This window comes from Ictalurus furcatus, chromosome 10, assembly GCF_023375685.1.
Source record: "Ictalurus furcatus strain D&B chromosome 10, Billie_1.0, whole genome shotgun sequence".
Taxonomy (NCBI): Eukaryota; Metazoa; Chordata; class Actinopteri; order Siluriformes; family Ictaluridae; genus Ictalurus; species Ictalurus furcatus.
In genome coordinates this window covers 9,688,276-9,714,331 of record NC_071264.1, presented here as the reverse complement: position 1 = coordinate 9,714,331, position 26,056 = coordinate 9,688,276, and the positions used below count along the sequence as shown (strand labels likewise).

Here is a 26,056-nt window from a genome sequence, read left to right as displayed (position 1 = left end):
TGCATACCCTGCAAAAAAAAGTCATCTTAGCAAGTGAAAATATCTTGAATATAGTTAAATGTATCTAGTATTTCTTATTATAAGATTACAATAAACCAAATATAAGATCATTAAACCTATTTCTGGACATTATTACTCATTTCAAGCTTTTAGTTTTCTTATTCTATCGGCAGATAATTTTGCTTCTTTCGAGAAATAAATGCTTAAAATGAGAGAGAACAATAGCAAGCTTGGAATGAGTACAAATGGTTTGAAATAGATTTAATAATCTTATATTTTGTAGGTTAATACATCTTATATTTTTATAATAAGAAATACTAGATGAATTTAAAGAAATACTAGCTAAATACTAGATAAATTTGACAATATTCAAGGTATATCCACTTGTTAAGATGTCGTGTTTTGTAGTGTATTTCCTGTTATGGGGTTGTAATAGAAAACTCTGAGACACATAGACTATTTAATGTTTTATATCTCTATGACTTCATATGAAAAGAGCTCAGTTACAACTACCAAATGCCTTGGGAAGGGTTTTAATCTTTTGTTTACAGATGTACTGTATAATACCAAGTCACTTGCAGGCCTATTAATGAATTCCAGTATTTAATTATTTAAACACTGCACTGTAATTTATTAGTGCTAAGTGTGCATTAATATAAAGGTATCAATGTTTTTTATACTGTATGTTTACATAATCTTACATGTAAAAAGTAGTCAATGCAAGTAAAGTTTCTATGCACAATATAAAAAATGTATGAAATACATATGAATACAGTAAATCTCAGAGTAGCATATTTTCATATAAGCATATAAGTTATAAAATGCATTTCTTTAACATTACTCTTTAATGCATTAGCCCATACTGGCCTAGAGAGACGGAAAATTTATTGTTTACTTTCTTTAAACATGTATACATCAACGGGATTTAGCTCTAATTTAGCACCTTCAAATAGCAAAATATGCTTTTGGAGTTCAATACAATTCCCATATGTCTCCTGTGTGCAATACAGGTATCTTCTATTTGGTGCAGTGATTCTTTACAGCACAGTACAGACAGTGGAAGGGTCATATTTGCTGTTCCATTGCTTTCTGTCACATAAATCATCAGGGTCCAGTGCTGAATATCCCACAGCCTCCACCAATCTCCTTTTCTGAATGCCGTGCAGCAAAATACGATATGTTCCTGTGATGGGACTGCACAAGTCTATGCAGGTGTTATTCTGCAGGTGCATGTTGCTAATTCCCAAGTCCTTCAGCGCTAACTTGACTTCCTCCTCCTCTGCACACAGGCCCTGAGAGGGCTCCACCAGGTGACTGGGTGTCAGCCTGAGGCAAGGAAAAGGCTTTGGGTAGTCAATGCCACTCATCCAGGAACAGGTCATGATCTGGGAAATGCTGCTGCGGTCTGCAGGAACAGCCCTTAGCATGCCTTTAACAGTCTGCTGGCAGGGCTCAGGCACGTACTGCGGGATGGTGTAGACACCCTGCAAGATGCAGCGCTTTAGACGGCCCAGGTTTTCAGCGTTGAATGGCATGGTAGCAGTCACCATGAAGTACAGCAAAACACCCAGTGCCCAGATGTCTACGTAACGGCCCACGTAGCCTTTATCCTTAAACAGCTCTGGCGCAGCGTAAGGAGGAGAGCCACAAAATGTAGTCAGATTGTCACTTGGGCCACTTACAGTGCTGAAACCAAAATCACCTATCTTGATGCAGTAGCTGGTAGTGTAGAAAATGTTTTCAGCCTTTAGGTCACGATGAACTATATTGCTCTCATGCTGTAATGGTAGAAAATTAAAAAATAAGTTCCTCTGATCATGGTGTCTAATGTTTCTGAGGATAGCCTACTATAATAGGTAAAGTATGGTCATAACATTTACACAAGTCATGCATAAAAACTTTTAAACCTGCATAAACATTTATAAAGGCTTTAAACTTGGATGTCACAACCATTGAGTTGACACAGTGCTCATGTCAAGTGACACAGACTTTGTTGAAATAAAATGACACTTTCTGGGCTGACGCCTGTTGTATGCTTTCCTAAAATTCTTACAAGCAGTAATATTATGTCACATCATCATCATCATATGACTCTGCCCAGAAGCACACTCAGTTACAAAGACTTTCTAGCGAAGGTCAACCTGAAAATGTTGTCACACAATAATGTCAATAATCAGGACTTTGACAGCTGACGCCTGTTGGAATAAGCCTTAACAAATGTTTATATAGGCTTACATCAGTTGTCATGAAATGCTTATGTAGGTGTCATATAGCTGTATTAGCACCACCGTTAAGTGAAGTGTTACATACTCACTGAATTATATGCATAATAATTTCAGTACCTAATTTTAGTGCATAATTATTTTGATATGGCAAGACTTCTGGTCAACTTCTACTGAAGAGCTAATTTAGGACTACTTTTACCATTCTAATTCTCAGATCAGCTTTTATGTTGGAACCACATTTTTCTCACCATGTATTTAACAGCAGAAATGATCTGTGCAAAGATGAGCTTGCTCTCCAAGTCCGACAGGCGTCCCCTTGTGCTGATGCGTGAAAAGAGGTCTCCTCCACTGCCGTACTCCATAACCAAGTACAGGTGCTTACTTGTTTCTACCACCTCATAAAGACGCACAATGTTTGGATGGGACAATCTTTCCAGACAAGAGATTTCAGAAGCAAATAACATTTGTGTCTTCTTGTCCAAGCGCCGTTTATTGAGAATCTTGACTGCAACCCGCTCTGGACAGAGTGAGAAACAGCAGAGGACACGTCGACAAAGAGTACAAGTGAAACATTGTATGAAATGGAAAGTGTATTATATACAAGCTGGTTATAGTGGGTTATGGAAGAGGAATATGGTTAAATATACCTGGCGTCTATGTCACTCAAATCTTTATATAAACTTCACCTATGGGCCTAAGAAAGACATGTGGTCAAATGCACACCTACCTTACACTAGATTACCTTCAGGCATCAGTATGTCTGATAAACAAATGTTGTTTAGTGGTCTTGTGAGATTACATAATGCTTATGTGAATAGATCAGCTTTGGTTACTGGCGTGTACAGTCATGGATAAATGGACTGTACGAGGGTCTTTATGTGGTGCTCCGCGTTTTGTCCTTTATAGTGCTTTTTCCCCATCTAGATCTAGTATTTTTCTGCTCTAACACATTGATTTTTTCTCATACATGGCCTGTTAATTAGTTTATGAATTGTTAAGACTGCTGGGAAAAGGAAAACAACAGTGTTTCAATGTTTTGATAAATAACAGTAACACTATATGATTAATAGTTTACAAGAGTTTCACCTTTAGTTAATTCATGAACACCAAGTCTGACTTTTGAGAAATTTCCAGTGCCGATTTCCCCTCTGAGCTCGTAAAAGGCTATCCTTTTGCCCAGAATAATGTCGCTGATGACTGTTTCATTGTGGGACATGTTGTACACAACCCTCTCAAATGCTGTTTGCTTCATTTGTTGCTCTGCTGTTACAGCTGGTGCTCTGGACCCCAGCAGTGGAGGTCTGGTGGGTTTGATCAGAGTTTGGTTTTTTGTTTTTTTATCCTCATATCGCTTTGGACATGCCTTTTGGAAGTTATAACCTGGGTAAAGATCAGAAGAACAGGAATGAATTCAATCCAGTGATTAAATCCATTAAACTTTCATTTTAAAATCCAAGAATAGCTCAATAATGTACATCTGAACCTACTTAGAGCAAAGAATATACAGTTAAACCTACAAACATATTATTCATAGATTAGCACAAAGGGACTAGCAAAACATGGGTCAATGTTTGGTCAAGAACATTAATATAGACTGGATGTGCTAAGACTTTCATTCAGATGAGCTGTAATGAAGAAAAGACAGAAGAATGACCTTGCTTATCAGTGTGTCTGAATCCCTTACAGGTCATAATGTGCATGCTAATCATCCGTCTGCATGTGTGAGCAGTTTAAATGTCTACTGAGGATAAATCTGTGATATATTTCAAGAGTTTCAGGTCACAACAGCTAAAAGCAATGCTTAGAATTTTTGAGGAAACCAATGCTATAATATTCACATTACAATCATGTAATGTAATGTATTCTTGGTGATATTCTCTTTTAATCACTATTTGTTCAAAGGTGTAAAATGGTTATTATACAATAACTGTGCTATGTTTGATTATAGTTTTGTAATGCGATCACAAAATCTCACAGCACAGAATGAATGCTGAATACTTCGTTTGATTGATCTTCTATTAGAGACAGTCTGGGTCAAAATGGATGACCGTGACCATGTTGATGTAGCAGACACCACATGTTAAATCTCCCAGACAAATACACAGCAAGGTCAGGACAGACCAGCAAAGCACATTGTAATTAGTCCTTGACACAGTGCTAGTAATGATGGAACAGTTTTAAAGCGGTAATTCATTATATAAAGGATTCTTCTACACTGTAAGACATTTCAGGTGGTTAAACTTAGAAACGAAAGTTCACCTGCTGCCTTAAAAACGCGAGTGAACTCAACTTGAAGATAACCTTTGTTTCGACTCAAAAAGTTACATCTTACAAGTTTTACAAATCACGACAATAGATTACTTTACGGTTAATTGTTGAGATGTATAACCTTGAGTTCAAACTGTCATGGTAATTGGAGTGAAAGAGAATAACCTAATAGGGCTATCATGTTTTACAGTGTATTAAGAAAGAACAATTTTGAATTCTGATTAAAATAAACATGAACATCACTACATGAATATGAACCCGCATTGCTAAAGTTGCATTTTTAGGAGTTATTTATATAGTCCACAGTGTTCCATCCCTTCCACTTTAATCCCTTTATCTTTCACAAGCATGGACAGATTAAGGCAGTACCATTGACCCGGAAAGGATGTAACAGTTTGAGATTAGAAGCCAGATATAGAATCACGCTTTATTATAAGGACTAGCTTGATTTCTAAAAATAGATTTCAGCAAACCTGTTACTTTTATTTTCGTCTGGTGATGATCGGTGAGAACCTACTTATCGTTATCCTAAATGATATAAACAAATTAAATTTATAGAACAAAGAGACTGTAAGGTTTGAGCTGAGACTTTGTGAATTGCTTAATAGTGCATATATGTTGGGAATAATGTGTGTTACACTATTTATGTAGCTACTGTGTTCTGTTCAATTGTGATTTAGAAAGTAAAATTAGATTTAGAGAGTAAATAAACAGAGCCCGTAAATGTGACAAATAAAAAAAAATCATAGATGCCAAATATCACAATTTCAGAACAAATATATATTACTTATTATAAATATTAAATATATACAATGTGTGTGTGAATAATATAAAAATTAGAAATAAAAACTTACAAACAGAGAATAAAACAACCAACAATCAGAAAAGAAATTCACCCACATTGCATTTAGATTTAGATTGTATTCTTCATTGGTCTATAGAATATGAATGTATTTAACACTTACCTGGTAGCTGGGGGTCCTTCATCTTACTGTCTGTAGCAGAGAACCGTCTATACTGAGAAAGACAACACTCTGCCTCTCTAAACCAGTGCAGATCATTAAGGGCCAATCCAATTAGGAGGACGTATTAATATCTGAGCTGTTGCTGTCTGTGAAAACACCAGACGTTCCTTATCCATGTACTGCTCTAACACCTCAACTGTGAAGTCTGGGAGAAAGAAATGCAGTTGATAATATAAAACAACCTAAGCATATAAAAATACAATGGGCCAATTGCATACAAATTAAAGCTGCAAGCACAGGAAAACAAACAGAACTCGATGCCAACAGGATTGAAGGGGGCCTCCACCACCAACTAGTCCTTCTGGATACTAATTTGTATGCCTATAATACCCTTAAATAATATATAACAGGAAAGAACCTTACTGTGACATTTGTATAACTATAAGACACTTAAAATAGACCTCAAACAGGAAGGAAACTATAGACCTTACTGTGACCTTGATCCTCTTTGAATCAATTCCAAAATCTAATAGGTTCTTCTGCTGGTTAGAATGATAATTCCATATAAATCCTACAAACATTCAAGCACTCATTCTTTTGATATTGTACTAATGAGAATCTTGGATTTAAGGACAAAGGACAAATGGGTGATTAGCCAGAAAATGGGTCTTGAGTTTCTGAACATTAATGTGAACTTGAACATGTTCTGTATGACAAACAGGAACGAAGCTATCGAAGAAAAACTATTTCAGACATTTGACCTTGTTGTGACCTTGACTTCATTTGGATAAATTCTAAAACTTAATCAGATCATCTGCTGGATAGAACGATAACTCCATATAAACATTCCCACAAACATGCAATTACTCGTTCTTGAGATATTGCGCTAACGATAATCTCCGACAGACAGAGTGACAGACAAAACAAAACAAAACATTAAACAGGTCTTTAGTTCTGTATTTAACTGCTCTGTGTCATTTATCCATCAAATATGAGGAGATGTCTGGACAACACATCATGTCTCACCCAGCTATGCAGAAACAGTTTTAGCTGTAAAACAGTAAAAAAATCTTAAACATGCCTCAGGTTGGAAAATCATTCTTGTTCTATATATTTTTATTATTATTTCTATTTGAGTTGTTTGAAACAACAATTAACCAAGCAACTGTGTGATTTCTAGAGCTATATTTTAGACTTATGCTAAATTAATATTAGCAGTACATTTATTTTCAGATGTGTTTTGCCATCTGTACGCTGTGCTAGGTAGCAAAAAAAGTCAACATTACAATAAAACAGTCACTTTTAAAAATAATGAAATCAACTAAATAAAACGAGTCGACTTTATAAAAAAAAAGTCTACTTTAAATAAAAAGAGCCAACTTTAAACATAATGAAGTCAACTTTAAATACCAAGTACATCTGTCATCAACCATAATGTTTGTTCACAAATTATTTCTGTGCTTAATGACAAACTCCAGATTTCTGTTAAATTGGCTCAAATGGAGGACACAGGACTAGATACCACTTCACTTTTGGGGTTTACATGTTCTGAAGCCATCCTGTAACTAATTTATTGAAACAAATATAATCTAAATATGCCCATTCAAATTACATCATGTAAGAAATATAAACTTTATCTAAGTATGATTGGTTTTCAGCAAGTAAGAACAAGGCAAACTTTATTGGGGCTGACACAGTGTCACAGTGGGTAGACGACCAGGGTGTCTGTTTCCTTTCTGAGCTCTGGTTACTCTCTGTGTAATAGCTTTCCTCTGGGGTCTGGTTTTACTCTCCGTGACAGAGTAAGGAGCTCGATAATCGTGGAGCGTATCCTGTATAGACCGTGCTCTTCTGAATCGAGAGGAGGTGGTTTAGGTACATTACAACAATACTCCCCTGGTCAATTCCTGCTAGAGCTGTATCAAGCACGTCAGTGGATGAAGGCCCTGAGACAGACTCAGGACATCTCACAGTTGGCTTGGGGACATCTGGGAATCCCACAGGACGAGCTGGAATCTGTGGCCTGGGATAGAGAGGTCTGGACTGACCTCTTATATACCAACCCCGATTGCAAATCAGGTTTATTGTCAAAATTTACAGACTTTCAGCTGTTTGCAATGAACAAATCCAACAAAAGCAATTGAAATAGTTCAACACAATGGATGCTTCAAGTGGTTTCCCCAAATTCAACTGAAAATGCAACTTATAATGATTTCTCCAGTTTCATATATCTCCAGTTTATATATTATTCGTTTATCTTTCTACCTATATTTATATATATATATATATATATATATACACACACACACACACACACACACACACATATATATATATATATGTATAAATATATATATATATATATATATATATATTTATACATATATATTTATACATATATTTACATATGTATACACACACACACACACACACACACACACATATATATATATATATATATATATATATATATATATATATATATATATATAGATAGATAGATAGATATAAAACAAACGTAAGGCTGAACAAAGCAAACGTAGGTTTAAATAAGCTTCCAAATGAAATAAAATCTGCTCTCCAGTGAGGTAACCTATAACCTTTACGTCACCACGTTACGTAACTCCGGCGCCCCGCCCCTTTCCCTCTGTAGTGTGATTTGGTGGGAGAGAAATAGCGCGCTTTCAATACACATTTCAAACCGCATGTTTACTGTTGTGATTATCAGAGTAAGTATTCAGCGCTATGGCCACAGGAGTAGCGGTGAGTGTATCTGCCTCAGAGCCGGAGTTTGAGCGGAGTGAAGAGGAAGTGCGGGGAAATGATCCCGAGGAGGACCACTCACAGCACACCCGGCCTACCTCAGGCCCTCAGCATCGCCTTTCTAAATTACCCCTGTCCCGGATTAAAGCCCTCATGAAGGCTGACCCGGACGTGAGCTTGGCGAGTCAGGAGTCTGTGTTCATCATAGCTAAAGCCACGGTGAGTATCTGACCTGCATGTAGCACTATTTAACTAGCTAATGTAACCCAGTAATTAATCAAGCGCCAGTGTTAACGTTAGACGTAACGTTAGTTTGCCAGACCAGTAGGATGCTTTTAACAACAACAACAACAACAACAACAATAATAATAATAATAATAATAATTAATGTGAGGAGTAGCTAACTTTAGCCTACAGTACTATATCAGCAGCCTCAAGTTATGTGTCTTATGCTAGCAAGCTAGCTTGGTCACACGAGTTAGAAACTTAGAGCAGCTGGACTTGCCATGTCTGTGATAACATATTAGCTGGTTAGGCGCTTAAGTAGTATTTAAGTTATGATATTATTAGTATCCAGAAAGTAAGTTCGGCCAATTCTTTTACGGGGAAAGTTGCTAATGCACGCGGTAAAAAGTTTCTAGAAGTCCCTCTAGTGACGTCGTGGACTATTTTGCATATTCATTAGATCGTCATTGTTATTTGCATATCAATACGTGTTACATGGAGAAGGAAGATTTATTTTTTTTTGAAGATACTTCGAATAGAACATAAATATTAGAGTAGTAGATGTACTTTGTAGATGTGTTTGTTCAAATACAGGCACATTTGTTCATGACACCATGGCAACGAAGTGTTCCTTATTTACTTATTTGCAAAATAGAATCTAACCTATAGTATAATTTCTGTCAAGAATGCAGACAAAAACTTGCAGTGTTAGTAATTAATTTGGAAATGGACATGAAGGAGTTGGTTACAGGTGGAATAACTCTCTTTTATTACTTGTAAGTATAGCCAATAAGAGAGTGAGACAGTCAGTACGTTTACATGGACAACAATAATCCGATATTAACCCGATTCAAACAATACTCTGATTAAGAAACTAGCATGTAAGCAGTGATTACTGATGACCTTAATCAGACTAAAGTCATACTCGAAGTAAACACAAATGGAATTAAGACGTGTGGAGTATTCCTGTTTTAGTCGCATTATGGACGTGCGTTACAGACATGTACACACCTTAATCACACCATTAACGTCATGTGGGAGTTTTCACCGCATTTTGTGACAGGACACGTACACACGGCAGAGCTCAACCATTTGACGGCAAACGAGAGCACGGCTGCGTCCCAAACCACGTACTTACTATGTAGTAGGCGAAATACACGTGTATAGTAGGCGAGATACATGTATTTCAGCTACTATATGGTAGGTAAGTATGCGGTTTGGGACGCAGCCTATGGCTTTAAGCAGTCATCTATTTGCACGTATAACATGACAAATAATTATGTGGGGAAGTAATGCCGTGTGCCGTTAATTGATCTATGTTCTATAACATGTAAAAGGGAACATGAAAGGAATAGTCTAAAAGCTACTCATGTAAACACCTTAATCACAATATTGTCTTATTCAGAACAAGGCCAGTAATTAGATTATTGCTGTCCATATAAACATAGTGAGTGATAAATGGTGATTAGTTGTTGGGAACAATGGTGATAAATAGGGCTGGGTAAAAAAAAAAAAATCCGATTTGAATCCATCTTCAGTATAATGAAACGATATGGATTTGGGAAATTCCTGAATCGATTCTTAATGCGCGTGCTTTACTTGAGAGGATGTGGATATTTTCTGTAGTTCGCCTCTCGTTCTGAACACGTCGCCATCTTTCATGTTTTGAATTTTGAAAACGGTTTCATTTCTTAAACGTTTCAAGTATTTAATGAATTTCACTGTTGCACATTTACAATGTTTACCTTTTTTACAGTAATGTGCAGTTTGTGCTTATCTTGTGTGCACTTATGCACATTTATGATTTCATTTTACAGTGTTTGTTACTCAAAGTAAAAGTAACAATTAACTAAACATAATTGTGTGTACCCTATTGTTAAAGTAAATGTGTATTTCAGTAATATAGCCAAGTAGGAGGGTTTCAGTTACCAGCATTTATATTAAAACATGGATTCCATGTCTGCATTGCATCGAAACCATATAAATAAGAATCAAATTGAATTGCCAAATTGGTCGCAATATCCAGCCCTTGTGATTAGGGATTGGATTTTGGGAACATAAGCAATACATACTGGTGATGAGTCAATCGAACGTGCTTTCTCAACTCGTGCAATCAGCAGCTGTGATGTTGTATGTAGCTTAACGTAGATTTATAATCTCAGTTGTTTCTTTCTGGCTTCATTGCTGCACATATAGAAATAGGGGATGTGCGATCTAGTTAGTTAGGTGCAATGACACTGACACAGGTTCTTAACGTTATTATCAATCTGTAAGTTCTGTGTAGGCCAACCAGTCCTGATGAAGAATATCCCAATTTTTATGTTAATCTTAAAGGAGCTGTTTGTGGAAATGATTGCCAAGGATGCGCTTGTTTATGCACAGCAAGGAAAAAGGAAAACGCTACAAAGGAAAGATCTAGGTACGTTACAGAGTTTTAAGATTAGTTACGTTTAGTGTGATTCTGAACCCTGCTCCTATCAGTAGTAATTTGTGCAACTCTTTTCGACAGACAATGCTATTGAGGCAGCAGACGAGTTTGCATTTCTAGAGGGTAAGTAAATGAAATACACAGGGTTGAAATCAGTTCTTGGGTATTTGAAATAGACATCACTTCCCAAAAATGTAAACATTTAATTTACAAAACAGTCACATTACTACATTTTTGTCTTTAATGCTACTTTATTTAAGAGAAATGGTATTGCGTTATTTTGAAATATTAAAATTAATTTCACAATGATTTTGATGTTGGGCTTTAGTTTGGATTTGTATGTTCAGCTTTCGGATAGCACTGTTAAGGAAATTGTTGTTATATGGATGGATTGTATTCCCTATATTAACACCATCAAGCCTACAAATGTTCAGAAATGTCACGCTACTAAAAATAATAAGAAACCATGTTATTACATTGTCCTCCACATTTATTGAGCACTTAATTAAAATGATCAACAATTATTGTATGCAGTAAACACAATAAAACACAAAATAATCCAAAATTACTAAGATAAACGATCTATATTTTTTATTTGCGGGGGGGGGGGGGGGGGGGGAGGAAACGTGGAAAAACAGTGTTTGAAAGCTGTGGATTTTAAAATGACCCAAATGCCTGCTTGTTCTGAGAAGGAATAAATTTGACCTCAGCAAATGTTTAATATCATGTACTGAACATTAAGTTTACAACAGTTAAACAAACGATTAAATGTATGAAATGAATGAATTCAAGTGAGTGAAAAAAGCTAGCTTATATTGCCGTACAGTTGGAGATAACCTTTTCTGTGTGACCTGGTGTATTATCTTGCTGGAAGTAGCCATTATAAAATGGTAGAATTGTGGCCTTAAATGGATACATGTGGTCAGAAACAGTACTCACATAGGCTGTGGCATTCATACTTGGGCTGGTCGATATGAACAAAATCTTGTATCACAATATGGATAATTTCATACCCTGAAATGATATACACTCGCTGAACACTTTATTAGGAGCACTATACTAATACTGGGTAGGGCTCTCAAAACAGCCTCAATTCTTCATGGCATGGATTCCACAAGATATTGGAAACATTCCTTTGAGGTTCGGGTTCATGTTGACATGATTTTGCATCACACAATTCCTGCAGATTTTTCAGCTGCACTTTCATGCTGTGAATCTCCCGTTCTCCCACATCCCAAAGGTGATCTACTGGATTCAGATGCGGTGACTGGGAAGACCACTGAAGAACACTGAACTCACTGTCATGTTCATGAAACCAGTTTGAGATGACTTTTGCTTTGTGATGTGGTGCATTATCATGCTGGAAGTAGCCATTAGAAGATGGGAAATTGTGGGCATGAAGTGATGCACATGGTCAGCAACAATACTCAAATAGTCTGTGGTATTCAAGCGATGATTGATGGGTATTAACAGGCCTAAACTGTGCCAAGAAAACATTCCCCACACCATTATACCACCTCCACCAACCTGGACTGTTGACACAAGGCAGGTTGGGTCCATGGATTCATGCTGTTGGTGCCAAATTCTGACCCTATCATCTGTGTGCCTCAGCAGAAATCGAGATTCATCAGACCAGGTTACGTTTTTCCAGTCTTCAACTGTCCAGTGTTTGTGAGTCTGAGTCCACTGCAGCCTCAGTTTTCTGTTCTTGGCTGACAGAAGTGGAACCCGACTTGGTCTTCTGCTTATGTAATACATCCACATCAATGTTGGAGGTGTTGTGTGTTCTGAGATGCTTTTCAGCTCACCACAATTGTACAGAGTGATTATCTGAGTTACTGTAGCCTTTCTGTCAGCTAGAACCAGCCTGGTAATTCTCCGCTGACCTCTTTCATCAAAAAGGCGTCTCCATCCACCAAACCGCCACTCGCTGGATGTTTTTTTAAAATTTTTTTAATTGCACCATTCGTAGTAAACTCTGGAGACGTTTGTGTGTGGAAAATCCCAGGAGATCATCAGTTCTAGAAATACTCAAACCAGCATGTCTGCCCCCCCCCCCCCCATTCTAATATTTGATGTGAAGTTTAACTGCAGCTCTTTGCCTGTATCTGCATGATGCTATGCATGGCACAGCTTCCACATGATTGGCTGATTGGATAATGGCATGAATGAGCAAGTGTACAGGTGTTCCTATTAAAGTAAAATATTGGACAACTGCAAAGTTCCATTTGCAGTACATTCACATTGTAGCGATTGAAAACCTTTTTTCGTCCCACCTCCCCTTCATTTTCGATGGAGACAGGCAAAAATCCTCAGAAGACTGTGGGAGCGAAAGTCATGCAAAGCAGCTGAGAAGAGCAGAAAAAAACTGTTAGTGCATTACAAAATGAAAGAGATGGACAGCAGTGTAGTAGCAACTAAAGCAGTATTATAACAGTACAGTGATAGGAAGTCATTTTTTATTGCTCAGCATACCAAACAAAAGACCTCCAAAATAAGCAGGAAATAAATACTGCAGGGTAAAATGACATTTTATTGAATACTCCAGTGCACATCCAGCACTCATTGGGACGAACGTACATTTAAGAAACATGAACAAAGATGTCTGAAAGCATATGCATATATAGCCTGCTTTAACCTTTGTTTCAGTGGAACTACAACTGTGCACTTTACTCCTGATAGCTAGTGCTTGTTTTTTAATGGTATGCCAAGTGGCCAACGGCAGGAGAAGGGCATTTGTTGTTTCACTGCAGTGTGAATGTGTGCAGTGTACTGTTAACAGTGTTAAAATCCAAGGGCTCTAAAGGCCACTGAAGAACATGAACACTCCTTTTTAAATTCAATAGCCTGTATTAGTCCAATTTTGATGTTCCTGTGCCAACTTGTGTGACAATTATGTGACATGTTATGTGACATGTTTCTTATATTTTGTCTTGTTTTGTTTTTTTCCCCCCCAGGTACCTTGGATTAACTTGTACCTGCCTTCCTGTAATAAGGACAATATTGATCTTTTTGTTTATTTTTGTACAGTTTTGGGCTGGGGAACTCTATGTTCAGGAGAAGTGGAGTTGTTTTTGCTCACTTTTTAAATATGAACATGTACAGCTTAGAATATATTGACAAATCTGTGTGTGAAATTTGTCTGTGAAGTGACAGTTTTATTTGTGAATACTACTATGCTCTTGCAAAATATTTTAATGTTGAAATAAATTACTATTATTATTATTATTATTATTATTATTTTAGTTTGCTGTTTGTCCAGTGAGGTTGATGAGTGGCTGAACAAGGCAAATTACTGAATTTAAAGGAACATTATTAGTAGAGACATGGCACAGACATAGCCTCTCTGTCTCTGTCTCTCCCCCCTCTAATAACTATTATAATTAATTCAAATAAATGCAATCTTAACCCAGAATTCAAGATCTAACATAACTAATTAAAATGAACCATTATTTTTATAATTTCAGTCAAATTTTGCAACATCAATGACAGCTTTAACTTTAACTGCTGGTAAGTGACCATGGTATAAGTTTGATATCTCCACATCGTGGATTAAAATTGTGTAATGCACGTCTAGCTGTGATTTATAGCTTACTTAAGACATCTTATACCAGACAACAATCCCTAAAAATTTCATGCATCAACATGAATAGTTCAAAAGTAACAACTTATGAAACATTGTAACTTTTTCTGTAGCACTTGTTTATACAGGGCCACACCCTCTTATTAAAGCCTCCATATCTCCGAATCAAACGCAGATACAAGCCTAAGATTTTGCACGCTATTAACTGGGAATAGTAACATTATTTCCAGAAAGTACGATGCAAGTCTGAAGTAGTCAGGGGGCATTTAAAACAAAAATAAACAGCAAAACTGATATGCAGCACTTCAAACTGGAGTTCTATAAAAGAGATTTGAAAGCAGAGTTACTGAGTCTTCTACAGAAGAAGATCCTAAAGAAAACTTTGATTCTGCGAGTTCCGAACCTGTTCAAGTTCAGCTGAGAGAGGACAACTAGTGAAGGTTCACTTGTCCATTATGGTAGCCAATTGTATTGCTTCTAATTTCCATCATTTGGCTCAGTGTAATTTTGAAAGACCTACAGTTTGGAAGCTAGAACCATGGTTTTATGTCACTGTGCAAAAGTAGTCCAATCTGTTGAGTCATGTCTGGTGCTTGAGTAATCCATTAGCTCCATTGCAATTATTTACTTTCAAAGCAAAGTGTTTACTAGCAGTATCTATCTGGCTTCCCTGAACATACCATTAATCAGCACTGCACCCCATTCTCTTCTTCTACCCTTGTTCACCCTTTCACCCAAATATCCAAACCTAACCATTGTATTCTTTCAAATTTCGCAACCACATCCATAATCTGGAGGGGGTTTCCCCAGTGCTTAAACCGGGAAATAGAGCTCACTGCATCACTGTTTTGAAGACAAAAGCATGCATGTATACAACGGATGTATCGATGATTAAATGTTTTATTTTGCCCTGGGTGTCCCTTTAATTACAAATTTTCACTCTGAAATATAAATGTGGGATTTCAGAAATACTCTGTGCAGATCTCCCTCAGTGCCTTGAGCAAGTTGGGAATTTTCTTTTGGTTCTTTGCAAATGTGTACAGATTAGTTTGAGTCAAAAGCTTGAGGACCACATTTATCATGCCATTATGTCCAGATTGTTTTGCTACTGGCTCAGAGAGAACTGAGCAGAATTTTCATTACACCGACTGCATAACAAGGGTCTTGTTTGAAATTACAACAAAACCTGGTGTGTGAGATGCAGCCTGTCCTATTAGAATGGCAGTGTTGGAGATACCAACAGTTCATGAAGAATAAGGTCTGCCAAAATGATGCTTGGTCAGCTTCTGTGCAAGATCCTGCATGACCTGCAAACCTTTACACATATTGTGTAGGAACTCAAAGCTACATCATGCAAATCTTTCATCACTCAAAGCTACACAAAAAGAGCCGTCGTCTTTTTTTTCTCCAGTAAAAATACCTGATAAGCTGACGTGCGATTCTAGAAAGATTGACAGGTGTTTTGAACAGGTGCCCTGTTCCGACGGCAGATTGGAAATCGACTTATCAGACATTTTCAACCAGTAAAAACAAATGAATTATTTTATCACCAGCTGTTAGGCCGTTAGGCTGTTACAAGATTAGTCAGGACGCTGTTGGGTTTCTGTGTGTAGAGTATCATGACTCTGTGTTTATCTGCTGGTGAGCACACTCTAACAAATCATTCAGTGGCTTTGTAAATATCACTATGATAAAAAGCTCTACTACCGTAATAACATCTCTGAATATCAATTCTTTGAGTTGGACATACCAAAATAAATGCCTAAAAATCCAACAGTTCATTTTCTCTAAAATTTGCATGTATTATTTAAGTTTATTTCACGAAAAGAAATTTAGCATTTGACTAACAAATTATACATTTTTAAGATATCCTTAATATTTTTTGGTAAATTTCAATCAGAATATTTGAGAGTGGAGTAATTATACTGATCGGTTTCAAGAACTAAAATTATTACTCATTCCATATCAATCTTCTTCATCTTTAACAACAACTTAAGAAATTGAGAAAGTGGACACAATTAACCACCGTGGCGAGAACCACCTGGAAAACTCCTGGTAAATCCTGGTAACTAGCCAGCTAGCAAAAGTTAATGAAATATTGACCGTGTCAAAATACACAACTATAGGGTGTAATTTTCTGAATACTGCCGCAGCCAGGCTGTCATATCCTCGTAGCAAAGAGACGTCTGGCCAACTGTCACTTCACGCCGAGGTAAAGGTAAGCAAAAAAGTATGTTTTGTTCGTCGCTTTAATATAGTGGTTCCCATGTTTAATGTTAAATATAATTTTAGAGTTGTAATGTTTTATATTTTGAAGCTTTTATAACGTTCCTGCTTCATAATTTTATAATTTATACAAATTTAAATGTGAGCTAAAGTAGCAGGTAAGTCTGAAGTAAATTTTGGAACCATTTTAATGATTTAAATTGTCAACTTCAACACCACTTCAACTTTACAACTTTATTATTTTCTAAACTTTAGGATAGTAAGGTCATTTCAAGTGGAAATGAGCCACAAAACTTCGTTAATACCTTTCTTAAAAGCTCAGTGACACTTGCACAAGGCTGCGATGGTGCATGGCTAGAGGTGTAGCAACCTTTATAACTGGGGGGAGGCATTTCCTGCTCACATTTAGAGAAATGATAACTACATTTGAATAAGTTTATTTTGATTAAGCACAATATAGCGGGAATTAATGCACAAGCACCAATCCCATTGGTGAGCTAGCGCTCACCGTCTGCGTTTTGATTTTAGCAAATCAGTGCAGGCGAACGAATACAACGTGATTAATATTTATGAGCCCAATGCCCTACCAGGTATTAGCATGACAGACACTGGCCTACTGACTATATGTTATGTACCTGAGGGAAGACATGAGCAAAAAGAGAAAGTAAGTTAATGTTGATAAATTCGCTCACCGTCCACTTTATTAGGAAGACCTGTAAAACTGCACATTCATGCAGTTATCCAATCAGCCAATCATGTGGCAGCAGCACAATGCATAAAATCATGCAGATACATGTCAAGAGCTTAATGTTCACATTGATCATCGGAATGGGGAAAAGTGTCACTTTAACTGTGACCGTGGTTGTTGGTACCAGATGGGCTGGTTTGAGTATTTCAGAAACTGCTGATGTCCTGGATTTTTCATACACAACAGTCTCTAGGGTTTACACAGAATTGTGCAACAGTTCTGAGGGTGAATATGCCTTGTTGATGAGAGAGGTCAGAGGAAAATGGCCAGTTTGGTTTGGGCTGGCAGGAAGTATATAGCAACTGAAGATTAGAAAAAAAGTCTGTGCCCATGATCTCCTCAGATTCTTGATCTTGGATGACAGGAGTGGAAGCTGATGTGGTCTTCCAGTGTTGTAGTTATTTGAATGACTATAGACTTCCTGTCAGTTCAGACCAGTCTGGTCATTCTCCTCTGATCTCTCTAATCAACAAGTTGTTTCAGCCTGTAGAGCCACAGGATGTTTTTGCTTTTCACACCATTCTATGTAAACTCTAGAGACTGTTGTGTGTGAAAATCCTAGGAGATCAGCAGTTTCTGAAATACTCAAACCAGCCCATCTGGTACCAACATCCATGTCATGATTAAAGTCACAGAGATCACACTGCATCCTCATTCTGATGTTTGATGTGGACATTAATTGAAACTCTTGTTCTGTATCTGCATGATTGTTATGCATTACGCTGCTGCCACATGATTGGCTGATTAGATAACTGCATGAATGTGCAGGTGTACAAGTATTCCTAATAAAGTGGGCGGTGAGTATAGATGAATATATTTTACATTGTAGTAACTTTGTGTGTTTTTAAATCTCAAACCACATTATTGTTCGTCTTACTTTTCTAACTTCATACCAGTGAATTAAGGAGGCTTTTTTAAAACATTGTTTGGTATGTTTATGTCTGCACAATGTTCAGCGATCCCAAAATGACTGAAAGGTATGCAGGAAATGTGGAAATGAGCATACCTTTGTGACTTGGACACTGGCTTAAATGAGAAAGAATGTTTATACAGCTCAATTATTCCAGCCTGAAATCCATCCCCTGTCCATACAGACTTTTTCTCATGACCTCAGGTATGTGTTTCCTTCCTCATATGAATTGAATGACTTGTTCAAATGTTCACATAAAAAAAAAACAAATTTAATTCTATTGCTATTATTATTAATAATAATAATAATAACATTCATGTGTTTTACAATTTTCTGGGGTTTTCAACCAGTACAATTGAAATAACCACATTTATATGCCTTTATTTATTAATAAGCGCATGTGATCAACTTTGTAACTACACCATATGGTTTGTTTCATTTAATGGAAACCAAGCAGGTATCTTTCCAGAAGAAAAAAGCATTTATTTGTCACATATGAAAGAATTTTTTTTTGCATATCCCAGCTTGTTAGGAGGTTCGGCACACCTGGCCATGATATGGCACCCCTTGCTTGAGGGCCCAAGAGTGGCAGCTTGAACCCCTGACCTTCTGATCAGTAACCCAGAGCCTTAACCATTGAGCAAGTGCTGACCAATATAAACAATATAAATAAAGCACAAAACACATCCATGCTATAATTCTATCACAATCAGTGTTTACTAAATTCCTGTTTATTAATGTGTACTTGTAATTCATAGTACACTCTTGGGTCCCTCAATGGTTCTTTGGATGTTTAGGGCCTTGCTTCCCAAAGGGGTTCTACTTGGAACTTTTTTTTCTTAAGATTGTAAATTATACTTGATTGATAACCTCTTGGAACATCTGAAATCTTGGGCCTAGATTCTTAAGTCCCTGAAGTACTGTTTGTATTTTCCTAAAGTGGTTCCTCTTGGAAACTTTGGTTGCCCAACAATTCCTACCAACCAGCCAGCTTTCCCCCATCATATGACATTTACTGACCTGGGAGGATGAAGGCTGAGACTTGCTTCCTACAAAACACGAACTGCTGCTCATGCTGTGTCACAGGGCAGCGTGACATACTCGGAGAAAAGTGCTCTCAACCCTCTTCCGCATACATGTCCACACAGACACCCATGATTGGCTACTTTCACGGTGACAGGTGAGAGACAGCACAGACAGATTTTGCTTACATTATTTTTAGCTCGTGGTCAAGGATTGCATCTCATTGTTCACATGTGAACTGCTGATTATCTATAGTTTACAGAAAAGTCATCCTCAGATATTCATAAAATACCTCTTGGATGTCATAAATAATGAATACTGAATAAATATTGATGCTCATGTTGAGTGGATTTTTCCTAAATCAGTTTGTTTGTCTGTGAGGAATCCCTTAAAGGGTCTGCGTAGTGCCCTCCTACAACTGATTTCAAGTGGAACCCCTTTAGAAAGCCGTTGAAAGACTCTTTTACTTAATAATGTATGGCACTCTTGGTTTGATATCAAGAGCAGTTTCAGTGTATGAATCTTACATTATAAGAAATGTAGGAGTCATTACAGATGTTGAAACTGTTAATTGATATAAATAAAGAACACTTTTAGTGCATCTATGATGTACCGTCTAGTCATATGAAACCTCTGACATACTAGATTTACCCTCATTAAGACTCATTCATTATCCAAATGTGTCATTTCATGTTTCTTGTGAACATGAAAACACTTTCTGCACACATTAGTGGTAAACCTTCAAAAATGGCCTAAACAACATCTCATATGCTGAACTAGTAACAAATCATATATGTACAGTACATGCCATATATACCCGAACAGCAGTTTATCATTAGACATCTGTTGTTTGTTTTTTTTTAAAGTAAGTTAATCTTCCACCTCAGATCCTGCTGTAAATCCTCATCATCTTGGAGTGAAGCACTTGTGAGAGTCTTTTTTTTCTGCATAGAGAGAGGAGACACAGCGAGGATCACACACAAGCAAGAACAGTGAGGAGGAGGTGGGAGTGTTAGCATGTGAGAAAACGACAGCAGGCAAAGGGAGGGAGTCAGTGAGTGGAGAGATATAAAAAAAAATCCCTCCAGAAGATAGCAGATAACACAGTCGTTTATTTTAAACGGAAGATTGACCATGTTGCTGCAGACCATCTTCATGCTCTCTGCAACTGTTTTCTTCGGTTATCTGGAAGGTAAGAAGAAAGAAATGGCACTGCTGTTTTGAGATGCTCTGGAGTTTTGCATTAGTGGGATGTCGATAATTGGCACAAGGAACAGATCATGGTGGAAGGACTAGAGTCTTATCTATTTGCTGTAATAAGCTTTTGATGCTAATCAGCCATGTGTGCTGATATGAAAGAGGCTGTTCTGTGTTACTATGCCAGCTACAGGAAAAATCTAGCACATTAGCTTGTTTTTGTTTGCTCTGCATTTCTAATCATTACAATATCTGTAGTGTGTCATAATCCTCATCTATAATGAAGGATGCATAAACATGATATGTGAAGGTCATTTGTGTCAGCCATGTTATGTCATGCTTAAGCATTAACAAAACACGTGGATATAGAACACCATGCATGTACTAAATGTATGTATTTTCAGTGTGCATTCCAACGGTCCTTTTTAATTTTTTAATTTTATTTTTATACATCTTAGAAGTACCTACATTGGTGGGCTTATTGATCGAGAATGGCAAAGTTAGATTTCAAAAAGATTTGTGTCTGAAAGTTTGTTGTCTGTTTGTAAATTGTAATTAAATGGGATCTCTTTGGCAGGGAAGGGTGTTCAGATGCAGCGGGACGTTCAGTGTTGTATGCAGTACTCGCAGCAGAATGTGCGGACCAAAGACGTTCTTAAGTTTGAGGTGCAGACAGAGGGGCCAGACTGCAGCATAAAAGCCATCATGCAAGTATTTCAGACATCTTGAAACACTCAAATACCTGGAAAACTATGCTTTTTTTTAAAAATAATATCGTTCAATCCTTGCAGGTCATAGTTCTATTATGAAATGTGGTGTTGTCAGTCAAGAATGCACTCTAGGCTGGATGAAAAATAGCAAAGCAGATTTCTTAATGGACCAATTTTTCTGGTGCTGATTTAAAACTCCATTATATATAAAAAGGAATCTAAGAAGGAGGCAACTTTGCCTTACTTGTCCTGGCTTTGTGTAAATCTGGACAGATTGTACACTAAGAAAATGGTGAAGTGTGCAGACCCCAGGGACAGGAAAGTGAAGAGGTTACTGAAGAAACTGAGGCAGAGAGCCAAAGCCCACAAGTCCATAAAGGTTCTGCCGCAAAGACACTTGCCTGTCATGTCAAAAGTAAGTCTTTTGAATCATTGTAAGAAGTCTGTTTTTATTTTTATGATTGTATAGTGCAGGGGTCTTGAATCTTATCCGGAAAGGGCCGGTGTGGCTGCAGACTTTCATTCCAACCAAGTAGTAGCCTGATTTCACTTGTTTAATCTGTTCATCTTAATCTCCAATCAACTATCAAGTGTGCCTCACCTCCAGTTTGGCTGTAATAAACCTATAGCCACACTATAGGCCTTTTGTGGGATAAGATTGAAGACCCCTGATATACAGTAGTGGATGAAATAGTATAACTCCAGAATCATGGTGCAACTTCCAAGACAATAGAGGGGCATTCTATACACAATACTACATACTGTAGACTGCAACAAGTGCAATTAAATTATAGTATGGCTAATATTATTGTGTACCGACCAGCAGTGGCTTGTGACCATACATTGTGGTGGGGTAGGATGACATTATCAATGGTATAACCTCAAATAACATTAAGTTTGAAGGCTATCACACTTGACTTTTGATAGGCTACAATCTATAGATTTTTAGAATAACCCTGTAACTAGTATGGAGTCCACAGCATATAGACTTTGAGCAGTTTGTGTTCAGTACAACAGGTATGTTTCACATCACCAGTGAGGCATACACAGAAGAGCTAATATCATAAACCAGGTTTGCCAGATTTCGCCAAAATCTCCAGGCAAAATATATCATAAAAGACCCCAAAATTTCAGGCATTGGAAAAGGAAGATATTTTTCTTCTTTTTCTCAGCCTTTGTGTGGGAAACAAGGTCACTGTGGGGCAAACACATTACTGATTAACAGATATTAATATATCTTACAATAGAAATGGTTCTGTATATTATAGCCATAATGTTTTCACTTACAATTTGTCTTTGTGCAAAATAATTAGATTTAAGTTAGATTATTTGCTATGAAACAAGATTTTGACACCATCAGAATATATATATATATATATATATATATATATATATATATATATATATATTAGCCCAATCTGGTGTAAAAAATGCAACCCTTTCATTATCTGTTCTGTCCAGTGTTCCTGCGCCAATGAAAATGTTCATATAGCATGATTCCTGTCCTGATGGGCCTTTATTAGTGCGTGCTAAAATTCCCATTTGTTACACTTCCCATCTTTGACCACTAGGTGCATTAATAAGTCTATGTGGCTAATCGGGGCATTGTACCCACAATTGCACCTCATCTAGAAGGACACTGTGCCAAATCAATTGAACATTGGCTTATATATATGTCAAACAGCATTAAAAAAATGTTATTCATTCAAAAGAAATAATTTCAACAGAAATTAAAAGTGTATGGGATTTCGAATGAGGACTTTAGGAAGAAAATTTCTTGAACCGCTGATATATATGATAGGGCTCTGGCCCACCTGCCTCTATGGAAGAGCCACTACCACTGGTACTAAATACAGACTACACTAGGATGAACTAGAGCATGGTCCCAATGCATCTAACACACTGAGAGGCTTAACAATGAGTTGGGGAGTTGGATCAGGTGTGTTAGAAAACCAAGAAGGTCAATGGGTCCCCGGGACTGGAGCTGAGAAACCATGAAGTAGACAGCATAATTCTGTGAGCAACTTTTGAGATGAGAAAATAGCACAAGATGGTAAACTATTGTGAACATTAACATGAGTATAGCAGAAAAAAACCCTTCACACTGCTAATTGTGAAATATAAAAAATGTTTAGGTTTGCATGTATCTCAACCACAAGCTATACCATTTTAAAATCTGTTCAGCACTAAAAGTGAAATTGCATTTAAAGATTCCATTCCTATTCCACTGAAAGACACCCTGCCTACATCTAGATTTGGGTATAATTGTATAAATACATTTATACCCAAATCTATTTATGGGAAATGAGTTCTCACTTTGATTATCAATATCATCCATGTCAGTCTTTGTCTCAAGTTTCTTGCGGTCTCATCGTCATCTCTTCACTCGACTGATCTCTGTTCATGTCAGCATAGATGAGCAAATGACTGCTGATTACTTCACTTCTGCTCTGCTCACTAAATTTCTTTTTATGAATGTCTTTATCATTTATTTTAAACATTTTTAAATGAAAAATGTTAACGGAATTGATTAGACTTATGTCTGTTTTGCTACAGCACATAGCTATCCACCAACATTACCCAAGTGTGACATTTATTGTGTGAGAAAAGCACACATTTACTGTCACCTTTTATCACTGTGTTTGTTAAACTGGCTCCTTAGCCTGTGTGATCTTTGCAGGAACATAGCCAAAACAAGGGTAGAATGTAGCCTAAATAAAAACATTTCCATGTCATTTGTTTTCTTCATGAAGAAATGTCAAAATATATTGTTGCCTGTTTACAGAATTTAGCCACAGCAACATATTCGAACTGTTCGATCCTGATCTCAGGTTACCTTCTGTGTGGAGTTTTCCCATGAGCGGATGGGTTTTCTTTGCATTCTCTGGTTTTCTCCTACCTCCCAGAAACATGTCAGTAGGTGGACTGGCAACTGTAAATTGCCCCTAGGATAGAACATGTATGTTAATGTGCATGGCGTCCTTTGATGGACTAGAATCCCATACGGGGTGTATTCCCAGGATAGGCTCCAGATTCACAGGAACCCTGACCTGGATAAAGCAGTTATTGAGTATGAATGGATGGATTCATTTCAATGGTTAGAATACGGTAACTTGAGGAACCATATTGTTTCTGCTGACGACCACATGGGTATGCCTCAGGAAAATATTGCTTTAAGTAACTTGGGGATTCAAAAAGGATCCGTTAGAGCCTTTTTTTTTGCTGGGGGTCTTGTCTACAAAGGGGTTTACAGTGACTGTAATTACTTATTAATGATTATTATTACTGTTTTTTGTCTCCATCAGATCCAGTAAATAATGGAATGAATTTGACTGACCACTTTAGCCTTTTCATCCATCACTGTCTTCTTGAACGTATGTAGATCACTGACTTTCAACTTTTACAGAACAGTATGCTGTCCCTCTAAGATATGTAATATTTTAGATCTCTTTCTAAACTGACTGTTAATCTATATATGCCAAAGCATTATTTTTAACTCTGTACTTCAAGCTTGTTCATTCTCTATATACATTATATGTGTATCTTATAAGCTATACAAGCTGTTATATAGAGTTAAAGTGACATGACTGTTCCTGGCTCAAACATAGTGCAAATACATATTCTATTATGTATGGTAATGCAATCAATTTTTATATATATATTAATATATATATACAGAAATATTGGAAAATGCAGTGTGCATTGATTTTAATGGGGGGGAAAAAGAAAGGTGGAGTTCTTTGTCCTTCCAAAAGGACAAATTAAGCACACAAAATGTTTTTAACAAATTAAAAAAAAAAAAAATGGAGTGTTGGCGCTGTGGTGGTTTTACTTTGGTAGGATAAAAAAGACCTCTGAGGATTACATTTACTAAAAGTGTAGCATTAGTCAGGTTTTGCTGAAACAGTGGCCATGGACTGATTAACAATTCTGATTGTTACTGACAAATAATGCGTAAAAGTGCAGTACTGTGATGTTTCTGGGAGCAGTAACAAAACTCGCTTGACACCGACACAACCTCATGACTTAAATAATAGACTTAAATATATGTATTATGCAAAATAAGAACTAATCTGGCAAAGGGTCAGAAATCTTGGTTTCTACAACTGGCTGAAAACCTGATAACTATTCAAGTTAGTTGAAAAACATTTTCATAATTTACACCTGATGTTGTCTAGTGGCTGACTTTCTAGTGAGTACGCCTAGTATGTAATTACTTTAATGTGGACCCAGTGCATTAAACGCAGAGGTAAAAACGTGTCCTATTGTCAAACGCTACTTTGCATGGGTCATTTTTAAAATAATTTATGCTACACTGCTACATATTTATATGCTGGATTGTTTTGACACAAAAAAGAAAAGCCTTCACAGCCTTTCAAAATAAAAGTGTCAAAAACAGAATATCCATCTATTAACCATCAGCATACAAGTACATGTACAAGGCCACATAAAAAAAAAAAAACTAAAGTTTAAAAATAAACTTAAAAATACTAGTTAAATGAAAAACCCATAATTTTATATATTTCATATACAAGATGTACCCCTTTAGACTCTCTATAGTCAACAAACCATATATAGACTGCCATGAATCAGTTTCGCAATTGATTCTGAACAATGTCAACAGATGTTTGTCTGTCTTTTAATAATATATGATAATGTATTTTGACACAGTACACGTTTCCAATTAAATGTATTGAGATAATCTAACAATGTTTGAGACATCAAATGGACTATCCAGTATAAAGTGCAAAAGTGAGGGTGTAATGGTGAATAGATGATCTACTA

The 26,056-nt window shown here is 36.8% G+C and overlaps 3 protein-coding genes across 3 annotated transcripts; 2 read left to right on the top strand and 1 right to left on the bottom strand.

The window, feature by feature from the left end:
* Positions 1 to 468: 468 nt before the first annotated feature.
* On the bottom strand, positions 469 to 5,480 carry LOC128613915 (serine/threonine-protein kinase NIM1). The gene is made up of 4 exons (XM_053635089.1): positions 5,459 to 5,480; positions 3,312 to 3,605; positions 2,474 to 2,742; positions 469 to 1,778 (listed from the first exon to the last, which is right to left on the bottom strand). The coding sequence occupies exons 1-4, from the start codon at positions 5,478 to 5,480 to the stop codon at positions 1,038 to 1,040; spliced, it is 1,326 nt and encodes a 441-aa protein (XP_053491064.1). The 3' UTR covers positions 469 to 1,037.
* Positions 5,481 to 8,097: 2,617 nt separating this feature from the next.
* On the top strand, positions 8,098 to 14,100 carry pole4 (polymerase (DNA-directed), epsilon 4, accessory subunit). The gene is made up of 4 exons (XM_053634420.1): positions 8,098 to 8,440; positions 10,781 to 10,865; positions 10,956 to 10,997; positions 13,832 to 14,100. Exons 1-4 carry the CDS (start codon positions 8,204 to 8,206, stop codon positions 13,843 to 13,845), a joined length of 378 nt encoding a protein of 125 aa, XP_053490395.1. The 5' UTR covers positions 8,098 to 8,203; the 3' UTR covers positions 13,846 to 14,100.
* Positions 14,101 to 20,311: 6,211 nt separating this feature from the next.
* ccl44 (chemokine (C-C motif) ligand 44) lies at positions 20,312 to 25,369 on the top strand. Its single transcript, XM_053634421.1, has 4 exons — positions 20,312 to 20,556; positions 21,139 to 21,268; positions 21,545 to 21,686; positions 24,577 to 25,369. Exons 1-4 carry the CDS (start codon positions 20,499 to 20,501, stop codon positions 24,583 to 24,585), a joined length of 339 nt encoding a protein of 112 aa, XP_053490396.1. The 5' UTR covers positions 20,312 to 20,498; the 3' UTR covers positions 24,586 to 25,369.
* Positions 25,370 to 26,056: the final 687 nt, after the last annotated feature.